The 14,247-nt window shown below is 35.6% G+C and overlaps 1 protein-coding gene across 1 annotated transcript in view; it reads right to left on the bottom strand.

Moving 5' to 3' along the window:
- Positions 1-324: 324 nt before the first annotated feature.
- Positions 325-14,247, bottom strand: part of LOC149416445 (uncharacterized) — a 40,865-nt gene continuing 26,942 nt past the window's right edge. Inside the window, exons 10-14 of the mRNA XM_089642002.1 lie at positions 10,282-10,373; positions 7,445-7,585; positions 6,816-6,915; positions 2,620-2,739; positions 325-1,373 (exon numbers count right to left, since the gene is read on the bottom strand). Coding sequence (XP_089498128.1) covers positions 1,206-1,373; positions 2,620-2,739; positions 6,816-6,915; positions 7,445-7,585; positions 10,282-10,373 — 621 coding nt within the window. The 3' untranslated portion in view covers positions 325-1,205. The remainder of the gene's footprint in view (positions 1,374-2,619; positions 2,740-6,815; positions 6,916-7,444; positions 7,586-10,281; positions 10,374-14,247) is intronic.

The raw sequence follows: 14,247 nt of genomic DNA, 5'->3' as shown, positions 1-14,247 counted from the left end.
ATTAATATTTTGATAAATAGATGAATATACAAAAAATAGCTCCAAGAATGAAGAAAAGGGATATTTGTTTATTTGAGCAGATGGTCAGACGGAATCTTATTAGTGAAGAATTCAGATGATCCTGCGATTTTTCACAGGTGTGCGCATAACTAAATATGAAGGAATTCGTGGTTATTGCAAACACATTTTTTGCAAAAAATTATTTCTTTTGAAATAATTTTTCAAAAGATTTGAAAAAAATATTAATATTTTGATAAATAGATGAATATACAAAAAATAGCTCCAAGAATGAAGAAAAGGGATATTTGTTTATTTGAGCAGATGGTCAGACGGACATGCGGAGGAACAGTAGATGGACAAACGTGCAGACGCAGCTTATGGCCACACCACACTCTCCACCCAGGGAGTGTAGTGGGACACGCGGAGGAACAGTTGATGGACAGACGGGCAGACGCAGCTTATGGCCACACCACACTCTCCACCCAGGGAGTGTAGTGGGACACGCGGAGGAACATTTGATGGACAGACGGGCAGACGCAGCTTATGGCCACACCACACTCTCCACCCAGGGAGTGTAGTGGGACACGCGGAGGAACAGTTGATGGTCAGACGGGCAGACGCAGCTTATGGCCACACCACACTCTCCACCCAGGGGGTGTAGTGGGCCACGCGGAGGAACAGTTGCTGGTCAGACGGGCAGACGCAGCTTATGGCCACACCACACTCTCCACCCAGGGGGTGTAGTGGGCCACGCGGAGGAACAGTTGCTGGTCAGACGGGCAGACGCAGCTTATGGCCACACCACACTCTCCACCCAGGGGGTGTAGTGGGACATGCGGAGGAACAGTTGCTGGTCAGACGGGCAGACGCAGCTTATGGCCACACCACACTCTCCACCCAGGGGGTGTAGTGGGACATGCGGAGGAACAGTTGCTGGTCAGACGGGCAGACGCAGCTTATGGCCACACCACACTCTCCACCCAGGGGGTGTAGTGGGACATGCGGAGGAACAGTTGATGGTCAGACGGGCAGACGCAGCTTATGGCCACACCACACTCTCCACCCAGGGGGTGTAGTGGGACATGCGGAGGAACAGTTGATGGTCAGACGGGCAGACGCAGCTTATGGCCACACCACACTCTCCACCCAGGGGGTGTAGTGGGACATGCGGAGGAACAGTTGATGGTCAGACGGGCAGACGCAGCTTATGGCCACACCACACTCTCCACCCAGGGGGTGTAGTGGGCCACGCGGAGGAACAGTTGCTGGCAGGTGTCACCCTCTATATTGTAATCCAAGGAGAACCCCACCAGCAGCCGGGTGCAGGCCACTCTGCCACCGTTGCTGGCTGTGAGATAGGCTCCATAGTAGTCCTGCAATGCACACATTAGAGTCAGTCAATGCGGAATATAAGCAATGCCTTTGTGCAGTGAAAAGCTCGGTGGCACGAGCGGGAAATGGTATGAGGGGTGGATAGGAATAGGATACATCTGGGGGTCAGTGTGTCCAGGAGTGACGGACGTTGCATTCATCCCTCCCACTGCGGGGCGAGACGATGGGTCGAGAGAGAGTGCGGCTGGAGAGGTCAAAAGGTTTCCCTCAACCAGTCTCTCTTGATCCGACCCGCCACGCCGTAGGTGGGCAAATAGACCTAGACACACCTCACCCCATCCCAAATTAGGGAATGTTGTGAGGCTGAAGGTAGTGGGGAAGGGGAAGGAGATGGGAAAGAAAAAGATGCGGAAGTACTTGAGTATTCAGATCTGGCCACTAAAAACGGCTAAAACCATTACAAGCAATGCTTCAATTCTGAATGAGTTGATTAATCAATCAGTCAATCTTAGCCAATATTTGTGACATTGTCAAACAATGGGACGATTAAACTAAATAAGCCTTTTTAATCAGAATAATGAGCTCCTTGCTTGTGTTATTGTGGGGCTACTTCGGGGTAAGAGGGAACTATGGGTCCAAACTAATACTGTCGCGGTTGATCTGCACAAATACATTCAAACGTGAGCTCTAGATAAATTAGATTCCAACAACAAAAATATTCGTAATGCACGGTGCCCGTAAACTCGTGGTATAAGCTCCCAAACTTGTAAATTTACAACAAATATCATCATGTTTTATTTTCGGCTACTAAAGGGTTATATAACTTTAAGAGCAGGCTGTACGCTTCAGTGCATTTTATAATAGCTGATATTAACCCTTTGAGGACTTTAAAAAAAAATTATTTATTCAAAAACAAAATCTCAAATCAAAAAATGTTATAACACAAAAAATGATATAGATTCACTAATTTCCCAGTTGTGCTACGATTTTCCGGACACCGTGTATAAAAAGAGTAGGTACCTACCTACAGAAAACATTTCATTTACAAAATTAACCAAATTGTCTATTATTGAAATTGCGTAATAAAAAGTCATTTTAACATTTGCGATTGAATGAAGCAATACAACAAGATCCCTTTGTGTGTTAATCATTTAATTTAATAAGAAATGGGAACTAAAGGGATATTTAAATTTAATAAATGAATGATTTAACAAAATCACAGAATAGCCCGCAAGGCCCATCGAGCAGTGCATTGAATTAATGAATAGTTGCGTCATTGCTACTTACACAATGCCTCGTACTGCTGTTGGTGCACATGTGTCTGTCTGTAACTCCGCCAGGTGCTCCATAACTGCCGCGAGGGAATAGTTTGCTGCACTCCTCTTGGGTCAGAAGGGTCGCTGGCTCCTGTGAATATACACAGAAACAATAACAACTTATTATTATGTACTAGCAGTTAAAAACCTGCTCCGCGGATTTTTTTCTGCTAGACCCTGCGGGCGGCTCTTAATTGGGCTTCGCCCATTTTGAGTGATATTAACAAGTTACATTTAATAGATAGATATTAGGACATTCACAGAGAGAGGGTGAGTATATATATATTGTTAAAACACGGAACAGGATGGAGTTAATTAATAATAACATGCTAAATTTACGCATAATAAGAATGACAGTTGTTTGAATAAATGAAATTTTACGCATTTGTGATGGATTATTTCAAATGAAACACTGTTATTGACTACATGTCTACAACTGATATTAACTGTTATCGTACCTAATATAATTAGCTCATAGGAGACTTGCAGTGCTTAAATATGTGTTACAACCGTCAATGTCTATAAGTTGAATCAATATCGTTTAGTTTGTCACAATTAAAGATAGTTATAACAAAGTTGACTTAAATAATAGATTATTACATTTTGATTAATTGTACCCGTGTTTATGAATAAAAGGAGGGTAATTGTGCGATGAGATTAGCAGTCGGTTTAATTAAAAGGTGTTAATTTTACTCCAACTGGTGGTAATTCTTTACCTACAACTGTTACTGTATCTAATAAAGTTTAAAGTTAGATTATATATATACACCTTCATCAGGAGAGTAAAAATCTATATATAAAGGTAGATTATTACAATATAGCGCCCCTGAGGTGATATCTCACAAAAGCGGCGCTATGCAAATTGTCCAATAAATAAATAAATATAATGTTTACATTTTATTATGTATACACCGAAGTTAAAAATTAAATATAGATTGCAATTGGGAAAGAAGAAGTGGAAGGAGGGGGGAGGGGTAAGAGTAGGCTGGGTTTATAATAATTAGGAATTACAATATCGTTAGACGGGAAAGACCAGTTAAGTGGGAAAATATTTAAAAGAGAGTTTATAAAAAAATTCTTGTTAATTACCTATATCTGCTTTTATATTAACATGTTTCCTAATTTCTAAAATTTCAAATTTATTTTATAGTGAAGTATTTTAAGACCTGAAAAAAACAAATAGCATATAACCATAAAAGAATATATTCATAAACAAATAGCATTTAATAACGGTTATTCTAATAAATTGATAGTTAAATACTAAATAAAAAAATTAAACATATTCTCTTCAAACGGTCTTTCTAAAGACAGAAATAAACAATGGCGTAGAATTCTGTTTGTGGATAACGATACTTCTAAAATTATATATAAAACAATCCTGGTACTATTCAACTGGCGTTTTACACTAATAACAATGAAGAAATATATTCTTAATAATAAAGATAGCAAAATTCAAACAAAAAAATCAGGAGTTTAAAAACTCAATTGGGATGATTGTAATTTCTTTTACAAAGGTAGAACCAATAGAAACTTTGAAGTCAGAACTAAAGAATATCGCAGGGCTCTAAATGGAAATAGTGAATCTGAGTTTGCAAATCATCTTTTGAATAATGATCACACTTTCGATAAAAATTCAGGTTTTAAAATACTTCACTCAGGATATAAAGCATCGCAAATAAATAATCTTGAAATTTTAGAAATTAGAAAACATGTCAATATAAAATCAGATATAATTAATAAGCAAAAAAATATAAATAATAATGAAAAATGCCATTACAAAGTAATAAGCTTCCAGAAGAAATCTTCTTATTAAACGCTTGTTAATGGTAAGTAGTCAAGTATTGTGAGCTGCATATTTAAATATTCGCGCCAGTCATTTGGTTCGTTTTTATACAGCCAGAGGTGCGCTCTGTCGGCCATCTATAGCTGTGCGTATCGGCCATATTGAAGGAACACGTGATTTTTTATAAAGGTCAAACATAATCACGTAACTGTGGATAATTTTCATTGTAATGTAATTAATCCAATGGATTATGAACTTTCGAAAACTTATTTTCCAAAAATTATATGAGCAGAAACGATGCTTTTGAAGAAATCTCGTATTATTATGAGGCGATCCTATTTTAGTATGAAATCGTGTCTTAATTTTCAAGTTAGCGGAATTTACCCGAAACAGACAATTTTAATTTGACCAATCAGAGGGCCTACATCGTCCAGACGCTAGGACAATAATACTATCAGATTTACTTTCGTACTGAAGAGATGCTGGAGGACACTAATTTACATACTTATCCCCTTACTAATAAACGTATTTTAACAGATTGCCATATATGAATGGTTGTATAACAGTGGTGTTAATTTTAAAACACGTTTATTAGTCAGACACATAAAGTTTAAAACAGCACTTAACTTAACTATCTACCTTTCACTTTAAATTTCGTTTTGTAACTTTACACAATAATTTATTTATTTATTTATTCATTTAAACGCCCATTGGGCTTTTACATACATTGTTATTAGTGTTATTACATTAACTATGTGACATTGAAAAGTTTACGTACATATATAAATAAAATAGTTATTATATCTGTAGTACATAAATGTTTTACAAATAATACAGAATACCATTATGGAGAACAGTTTTTTTTTTTCTTTTTTTACTTACTTAGAAAAATAAATGGATTGAAATTAATCAGCATTTATAGGGACTTAAAATCATATTCGAATTGTTATTTAAATTACAATATTAATTTGTAAAGTTAAAACATATATATTAAAGTTAAAAAGTCATAAAAGAAAAGAGTGAAAAAACAGAAGCTAAAAAAATGGGTTTTTTACTATGGAGTGGAGAAGTCATACATATCAGCAAAGTGTTTATGTAGATTTCGTTTGAGCACTGCTACGGAATCTCTAAATATATCAACAACATTACCAAATTTATTACCAAAATTTTGTATTCGATTTAACGATATGTGCGCATGATAATTAGATTTGAAATTGTTACAGAAAAAGGTGGAATTTTGTCTCGTATTTTTGGAAGGTACAAATTATTTTATTGTGGCAAGAATTTCAGGGCTGTCGATTCTATAATTAATAATTTTATTTAGTAGAACAAGGTCGGAGATAATTCGCCTATCTGATAGCGTAATCAAATTTAGTTGATGCATGAGTTGGATATAATTTATATTTTGGATTGGAATATTTAGTTTAAAGTTAATAAATCTTAAAAATTTGTGTTGTACCCTTTCAATATTGTTGGAATGTACTTTATAAAACGGGGACCAAATAGGCGAATTATACTCTACTTGACTTCTTACTAAAGATGTGTACAGTGTGTTCAAACATTCTAGTGACTTGAAGTCACATGCGGTTCTACATATAAACCCAAGCATTTTTAGGGCTTTATTTGTGATTTCATTTATATGCGGATTGAATGTTAACTGTTCATCAAATATAACACCCAAGTCCCTGATTTGAGTGACAGCTGTCAATTTTACATTATTAAGCGAATATTCATAAATTGTATGATTTCGTATTTTACAAAAACGAATGACCTGACATTTTTTAATATTAAGAAACAGAGAGTTGATGATGCACCAACGATATAGTTTATTTAAATTAAGTTGCAAAGTATAACAATCGTCTAAACTGCGTATTGTTTTATATATTTTCAAATCATCTGCGAAAAGAAGAACTTCTACATCTTTAAATATGCTAAATAATATATAAGTTCTCCAGTCCTAAGCACAAGCGTCTGCTTTATCAGGAGAGTGTGTGTAATATTAATATTAACTCACACCTTTTTTCGTTCCCAGAATTTTCTATGATTCCTTTCCTTAAAAAGCCACCCCCCCCCCCCCCCACAGCATCCCAAAAGTGTTTTTTTCAGGTTGTCCTGCTAATCTAAAAAAAATGGTTGAAAAAAATATAAAATTTAAAAAAACTTGTTAAGTTTCCCGCTAACTTAAAAAAAGCACTTGAAATTTATATAGATGTAATAAAAAAAATATTAATTGAAAAGGATGTTGTGAATAATAATAATTACCTACTCGTTATTTACATGAACTAAAAGTGCTGAACTAATTTGGATTTGAATGTGTCTAGATTTAAAACGAAAATATCAGCGACCTCTGCAAGCTCATTGCCCGGGCATTATGGTTAACTTACCTTATTACCCAACAGGTTCGACACAGTGAGTGTCAGTCCTCCCACATGGTCCTGCGGAGTGTGTAGACAAACCGGCCGATAGTTCCTGCTGAAGAGGACCCTGAAACACCATCACAGAGTTACTCTATCTATTATTATATTTCCTTACTACATCTTACTTGTACCTTTACTACTGTTGAAACATTATTTTAGATACGACAAATTTAATGAAAATGTATTGATACCAGGAAATTTGTAATTGGTCTTTTGGCAAACAATTATTTTTTTTACTTTTATCGGATTACCTCACGAGGGTCACAACTGCCCAGAGCCAGTGGGACTATGGCATCCACATAATGTTAAAGGGATTAAGGAAGAGGACAGCGGTGGGGAAGCACCTGGCTATTCAGATTTGATCATCAAACACGGCTACCAGGGCGATACTGAGAGTATCTATTGATCTGGAATGTGTCGCAAATTTAATATGTTTTGTAAAATTATATATAGACTAACATAATACTTATCAACCAAAAAATACTCACACGAAGATTAGAACCCGCGAGCTCTACCACGGAGGTCCTTCATATTAATATGGAAATTAAATTTGGAAATTGATAATAAGTCATTTATTATTAATTTTTGATGCTTACGGCTTGTCCATTTCCAGAAGAGCTAAATCATTAGTTCCTAAATGTTCAGCGTGGTTCCCGGGGAGGTACTGGGGATGGAGCACACTCCTGATTACAGAGAACACCACCTCTGGAAGGGGGTTGATATCCAGACCAGACTCTCTGCAACCAATCAACGTTCAACCAACAGTTTTATTAACATTCCATTGGCATTAGTAACTTACAACGGTTTATACAAAAATAAACTACCCTTTTCTGCCTAAAAATTGTAAAAGGTTTAATAAAAATGTGGCATTAATTTGTCGTTGTTCTATGATAACATTGAAAAGATTCAACATAAGTTCCTGAAGTATATAAACTATAAATTGCATATTCCTGTAGAAAACATTGATTATAACTATGTACTTACTAGATAAATTGTCCCTATTAAAACTTTCTGAAAGAAGAATAAACACAGATTTAATAGTACTAGATAAAATACTTCATTACAAAATTGACTGTCCTGAGTTACTCCAATTAATCAGCATCCACATACCCAAAAGATCTTGCCGAAATTTAGTACCCTTTTATTTTTACAACACCAGGACACTTTCTTATCAAAATTCCCCGATTCCAAGACTTCACAGTCTCGGAAATAAATACTCTGATCTGGGAGATATATTTCATCTTAAAAATAATCAATATAAATATTGTTTATTTCAATTCTTTTCTATATATCGAGACACAAATAGACATCTATAATTTCCGCAATATATATATTTTTATTTTTTATTTTGAATATCTATTTATGTGAGACTTCTTATCATTTTTACTAATGTATCTTATTTTATTATATGCTTTTGTTGTAACATTTAATATTTTTCTTTTTTTGTTGCATTATGTTTCCTTTATTTTTTTTTAATTTTGTAGAATTTATAATAACTGTGATACTCAACTATTAAACTTTGTAGTGTGTAAAAGCCCATTAGGGCGTGTAATAAATAAATAAATGAATGATTTGTACAGTCATCAATATTAACAACTTTCATTTTCACTCTGATTAAATTAGCCGTTGAAAAATATGAGACAATATTTTGTAAGATTCATTAATGGTATATGATACGAGGCAAAATGATGTTATTTAACAGAAAGCAACTATCAAACACGTCTAAAACTACCTTTCGTTTGCCATTCCCAGTTTTTTTCTTAATTAATGTAGACATACAACCATAGTAAATAAAACAGTGAAACGCAATAAAACCTACATTTACAACATAAATCTATAGTTTAAAGCGTTAAATAATGATTTCCGACAATATTTTGTTGATGTTAAATATCTAGGTAATACAGCGTACTAGGATACTGGGCTAGGAGGAACGTAATGCTTGTTGACGCCAGCGTACTGGGCCACTGGGCTACTGGGCTAGGACGAACGTCAGGCTTGTCAATGCCAGCCCACTGGGCTACTGGTTATTGATAATAGATGAATAATCGATATTACTGAGCATATGCTCACTCTTTCCTCTCATCGAAAGACCCTCCACCCAGCATCTCCAAAGATGACGCAGGCTCTGATGGAAAAAAATTTCTTCAAGGTCTCCGGTGTGGAGTTAATGTAAAAAAAACATGAATATTAACGACATGTTTTTTTGAAACAACTGGATAAACTTTTTTCCACTAATCCAGCGGACATCAAAAATCAAATTTCGAATTAACGAATTCCCACGTAATTCGAAATTTTATGAAAAAAAAAAAAAACGGCGAAAATCGAGTTCCTCGGCTGCCCTTTCAAATTCGGGTGGTATCTTCGGAGTAAACTCGTATTAATACCAATTATTCCCGTTTAAATCGAATTTTTGCTGCCGATTTCCGTCGTGGACGGTCGATTAACCTTCAAGTTCAGTTATTCTAAGCAAATTCATAAAAATACCACACATTTCCGCGTAAATCAAATTTTCGCGGCCGATTAACGTCGCGGCCGGTCCTTTAAACTCGGATATTCCAAAAATACAATATATTTATGCGTAAAATTTCGGTAGCGGCCGATCCTTTAAATTCAGATATTTGAAGTAAATTTCGTAAAAATACATCAAATTTTCGCATGAATAGAAATTTTGCGGCCGATTTCCGTAGCGCCGGATCTTTTAACGCAGATATTTGAAGTAAATTTAGTAAAAATGCGATATATTTACGCGTAAATCGAATTTTCTCAGCAGATTTTCATCGCGGCCGGCCTTTTAAATTCAGATATTTTAAGTATATTCGTAAAAATATGTCGTATTTCCGCGTAAATTGAAATTTAGCGTTCGAATTCCATCGCAGCCGACCCTTTGAATTCAGATATTTGTTGTAAATTCATAAAACTACGGCATATTTCCGCGTAAAACGAATTTTCTCGGCTTTTGAAACTCGGATATTCGGAATAAATTGGAAAAAATACAACATTCCAGTGTAAATCGATTCCGATTTACAAAAAAATAATATTAATTAGGGCGATGTATAACCACGTAAAAATACATTTTTCGTCATTTTACCGTTATGGCTGTCTTTTACATTCAGATTTACGAAATTTCATAATTAATTTTCGCAAAAATCGAAGTTTTTCGAATTGCACAAAAAAATTTCGTGTGCGGACAAAAATAAATTTCAAATTACGAATTAACGAATTTTGAATTAAAAAAACCATTTTGCATGAAAAAAATTTCTGTGGATATTTTTTTAGCGAAAATTTCGAATTACGCATTTTTTCGAATTATCCGGGTTCGAATTAACGGGGTTCTAACTAGTGGTTTTAGCCAGGGGAATATAAGTTCCGTTACTGAGAGTAATCAGTCCGCCCTACAAGCACAAGCAAACTGCAACTTACTACTAGAACTTACCCAAGCAGAATGTTCCAGTCTGATGCCCTGGTAAGGAGCCAGCGCTCACTTACCAGGTACACTGGTAACGCCCATCCACTAGCCTTCAATCCCTGGAAAAACAGAATCTTATATAATATCTGTGTTATAGTAATAACATATCATATTATATTAAAAATAAATAAATTAATATTATTATTAATACAAATTCAAAACATTTTGGATTATAATTAGCGCATAGTTTATAATGAAAAATCACGAAATAGTCGTAGATGTGCTATATCGTTCTAATATCTCTTGAAACGTGTTGCACTATCACGCAAGTAGCAGTGCGGGGGAGTGAATTAAATAATTTCCGGTCGTTCGGCGGTAGAGTGACGGTAGCGTTGGATGGTTAAAGGTTAAATTCGACTTATTTGTTTGTTAAAATGTGGACCAATTTATCACTTTGTGTCTCATTTAAACAGAATATAGCAATGGGAACGGTATTAAATCTCCACAAACAGAATATAGCAATGGGAATGGTATGAAATTTCCACAAACAGAATATAGCAATGGGAATGGTATGAAATCTCCACAAACAGAATATAGCAATGGGAATGGTATGAAATCTCCACAAACAGAATATAGCAATGAGAATGGTATGAAATCTCGACAAACAGATTATAGTAATGGGAATGATATGAAATCTCCACAAACAGAATATAGCAATGGGAATGGTATGAAATCTCCACAAACAGAATATAGCAATGGGAATGGTATGAAATTTCCACAAACAGAATATAGCAATGGGAATGGTATGAAATCTCCACAAACAGAATATAGCAATGGGAATGGTATGAAATCTCCACAAACAGAATATAGCAATGGGAATGGTATGAAATCTCCACAAACAGAAGATAGCAATGGGAATGGTATGAAATCTCCACAAATAGAATATAGCAATGGGAATGGTATGAAATCTCCACAAATCAGTTCCAACTTTTAAAATGACAATTAAAATAATTTTCTGTAAAAAATATTATACAATTGGTAGGTACCTACTTTATTTCTTGTCTGATTTTTTCAAACAAATAATTTTGAAAATCACAATTCAAAGCAAAAGTTCTAGAGCTCATTAAACCGAAGTCATAACAGAAATTACCATTTATTAAGAATAATATTACCATGTAAAAAAAGGTTTTTTTTTCAATGAAGTCTACAAAATACTTGTTTAACAACTGTTAAACTCTTTACTTTGTGAATGTACGAGAAATCCAGTAACTCCGTCCTGACTTCGAAAGGCGTGCACTAGACAATTGCGAGCAAGTATCGAGCAATAGCTCTATACTGACTTCAAGAGGCGTGCCACGCATGAACAAGACAAGTGTGAGTAAATATCGAGCAATAGCTCCGTCCTGACTCTGAGAGGCGTGCGACCACAGACATATGAATATATAAACTAGAAATTAAAGGTGAGGGGTAAAATCAACTGTTGAAGAACGAAGGGGGTAAAGCTGACTGTGATTCGTCAATAAATCAATCTGACAGTATATAGGCATCTCGCATTTTTTTTTAAATTTTTTTTTTATTATTTAACATTATAAATGATAACAATATGCAGACTTATAAATAATTTGTTCATTATTATTCTATTTCTCCATAAGTTGAGCTCCAGGAGCTCGTGTTTATGGGAAGAGTCTTTACATTTAGTTCTAATGATTTTTTAAACAATAATCAAAAACTTTTGAAATAAATACAAACATAATATTAACATAGGTACACAAATTAGAAAATTGTTTTTTTAAAGATAATTAAAATAATTCATCTTTTTACAGATTAAGTAAGCGTGAGGAAATTAAGGGTACAATATATCAAGAAAAATTTAGAAAAGTAGTTTTTTTTAAAGACAATCAAATTAATATATATTTTTTACAGATTGAGTAAGTGTAAGAAAATTAGGGGTACAATATATCATTATCCAATTTTAGGGACTTAATTAACTTTTTGAATTGTTCATAATTCACAGTTTCGGTTACACTAATTTTATTTTTGGACAATAATATTGTGGGGGCAAGAACTGTCTGCCAGCCTAAAATAATATTTTAATATGGAAACACTGTTTCACGGATGGCAACCCGACGTGAAACAGAGCTCGCTGCCAATTCATTACCGACGAGCATTCCTGTTTCTCTGATCTTCCTTGGCGGTCGACATTTCTTGATTCCTACTAAATCCTTCTGATATTCAAATCGTGTAATAGTGTAACGTGTTTGCAATAAACTTAAATTATCAATTACATCTGTTTCACTTTATCACAACCTACACTATACACATTTATTGGCCGTTATACAGGTAAGTATAACACACGCACCACACGCTAGCCAAATTGGTGACCCATCGACTCAGAACAATATACCGACTTTAGTATTTTAAAATCATTTTGCAACATTCCGTCACGGCCAAGGATCAGAAAAGAGAAACAGCAATCCCGGGCAAGATCAGTAAGTAAAATCCAATTCATATATCTCTTACAAATCAATTTTTTTAATATAAATGCTAGTAAATGTCCCGGTAATTTAAGGAAATATACACGTGGTATAGTTCCCATCAATACCCTATTTTGTCAATCAATCCCTAGCTTGAAATGTTTTACTATTTTTATGAAAATTAAGTGCGTGTTAAAATTAATTTCAGTGAGAACGATCCTGAAATCAGGCTGTCAACAACGTGGCTAACCATGGCATCATAATCTTGCGATGAATTACAACCTACCCACTACAACGGCAGCATCTACTCCCCGGACAAGGAAGATGACGCAACAATCCACGTGGACAACCTGCAGTTGAACAAGCCAACCTACCCACATATCTCAATCAAGTAACCTATATCACGATTTCTTATTGCCATTTCGCAAAACAATGAATTGTTCAGCATACCTACATAATCATGTTTTAGATGTACATTATTGTAGTGATATTAAGGTTATTGTCCAATAATTGCCAAACCTTACTTTGAGGTAATTTAACATCATACTATTTTGTAATAACAAATTTAAATTATTATTGCACTATATTATAATAGCGCCATATTTGCATATCGGTATTTCACAATAACTTACGTGACGCGGTTTGCGTCTTCACTAAAATACAATACAAACGCGAACTCGCTAATAACTTGCTAAGATATCCGGTAGATGGAATAGATTCTTACACAGTATTCTCTAGTTTTTTTTTGGATTTTTTATGTCTTGCATAACGTATTACGTAACATATTATTGGAAATGACCTCATCGGAAGAAACAAACATACCTTCATCGTTTCAAGAACCTGCAACAATTTCACAAGAAAAGTCGAACAATATGGAAGACCAACGCGCAGGACATTCGGAAGCAAACATACATCATGTATTTTACCTACAAATACTAAAGCTTCCCCTTCAGATGAAACAAATCAAACCAGTCATCAATCAGCCGTCAACAATTAGAGAGAAACACAAGCAATAACCCGCGCATCTTCATCGCGCGAAGGACAATATTCCCGGCTCTGCTCATGGACTCCATCGGGACATCATTGTAGCGCCCAGGTCCCGGGAATCATCCCTGGCCAGCCTACATCGGATCTGAACGCCCTGGTTCCAGCAATCTGACCAGCGCTTCATCCATACATCGCGACCACCACGAGGACACGCAACACCCTCACTGGTCCAAACAACTCCCGCTCAATTGCCTGCAAGGTCCACTGTACCTTCGGCCTTTCCGTCAGCACTGGCGTACTTGAAGAACCACGTTCTTCCCCAGTGCCTGATCATCATCGAGTCCGGTCACCAGCGCCCGGCGTCGACACACTGACCCGCGCTTGACCAACAAACCGCAAAGCAAACCATCGCCCGCACCCGGAGAATTCTATATATGTCACATCATCTCTCAGCACGACTACCGCGTATTACCCACAAGCAATAACCAGTTTAAAAGCATCTTTCATGGCAAGTGGTGAGCAAAACTGGATG

The sequence above is a fragment of the Hesperophylax consimilis genome, chromosome 17 (genome assembly GCF_061612785.1).
Source record: "Hesperophylax consimilis isolate HC1 chromosome 17, BYU_Hcon_1.0, whole genome shotgun sequence".
Lineage (NCBI taxonomy): Eukaryota > Metazoa > Arthropoda > Insecta > Trichoptera > Limnephilidae > Hesperophylax > Hesperophylax consimilis.
This window is presented reverse-complemented; position numbering and strand designations above follow the sequence as displayed.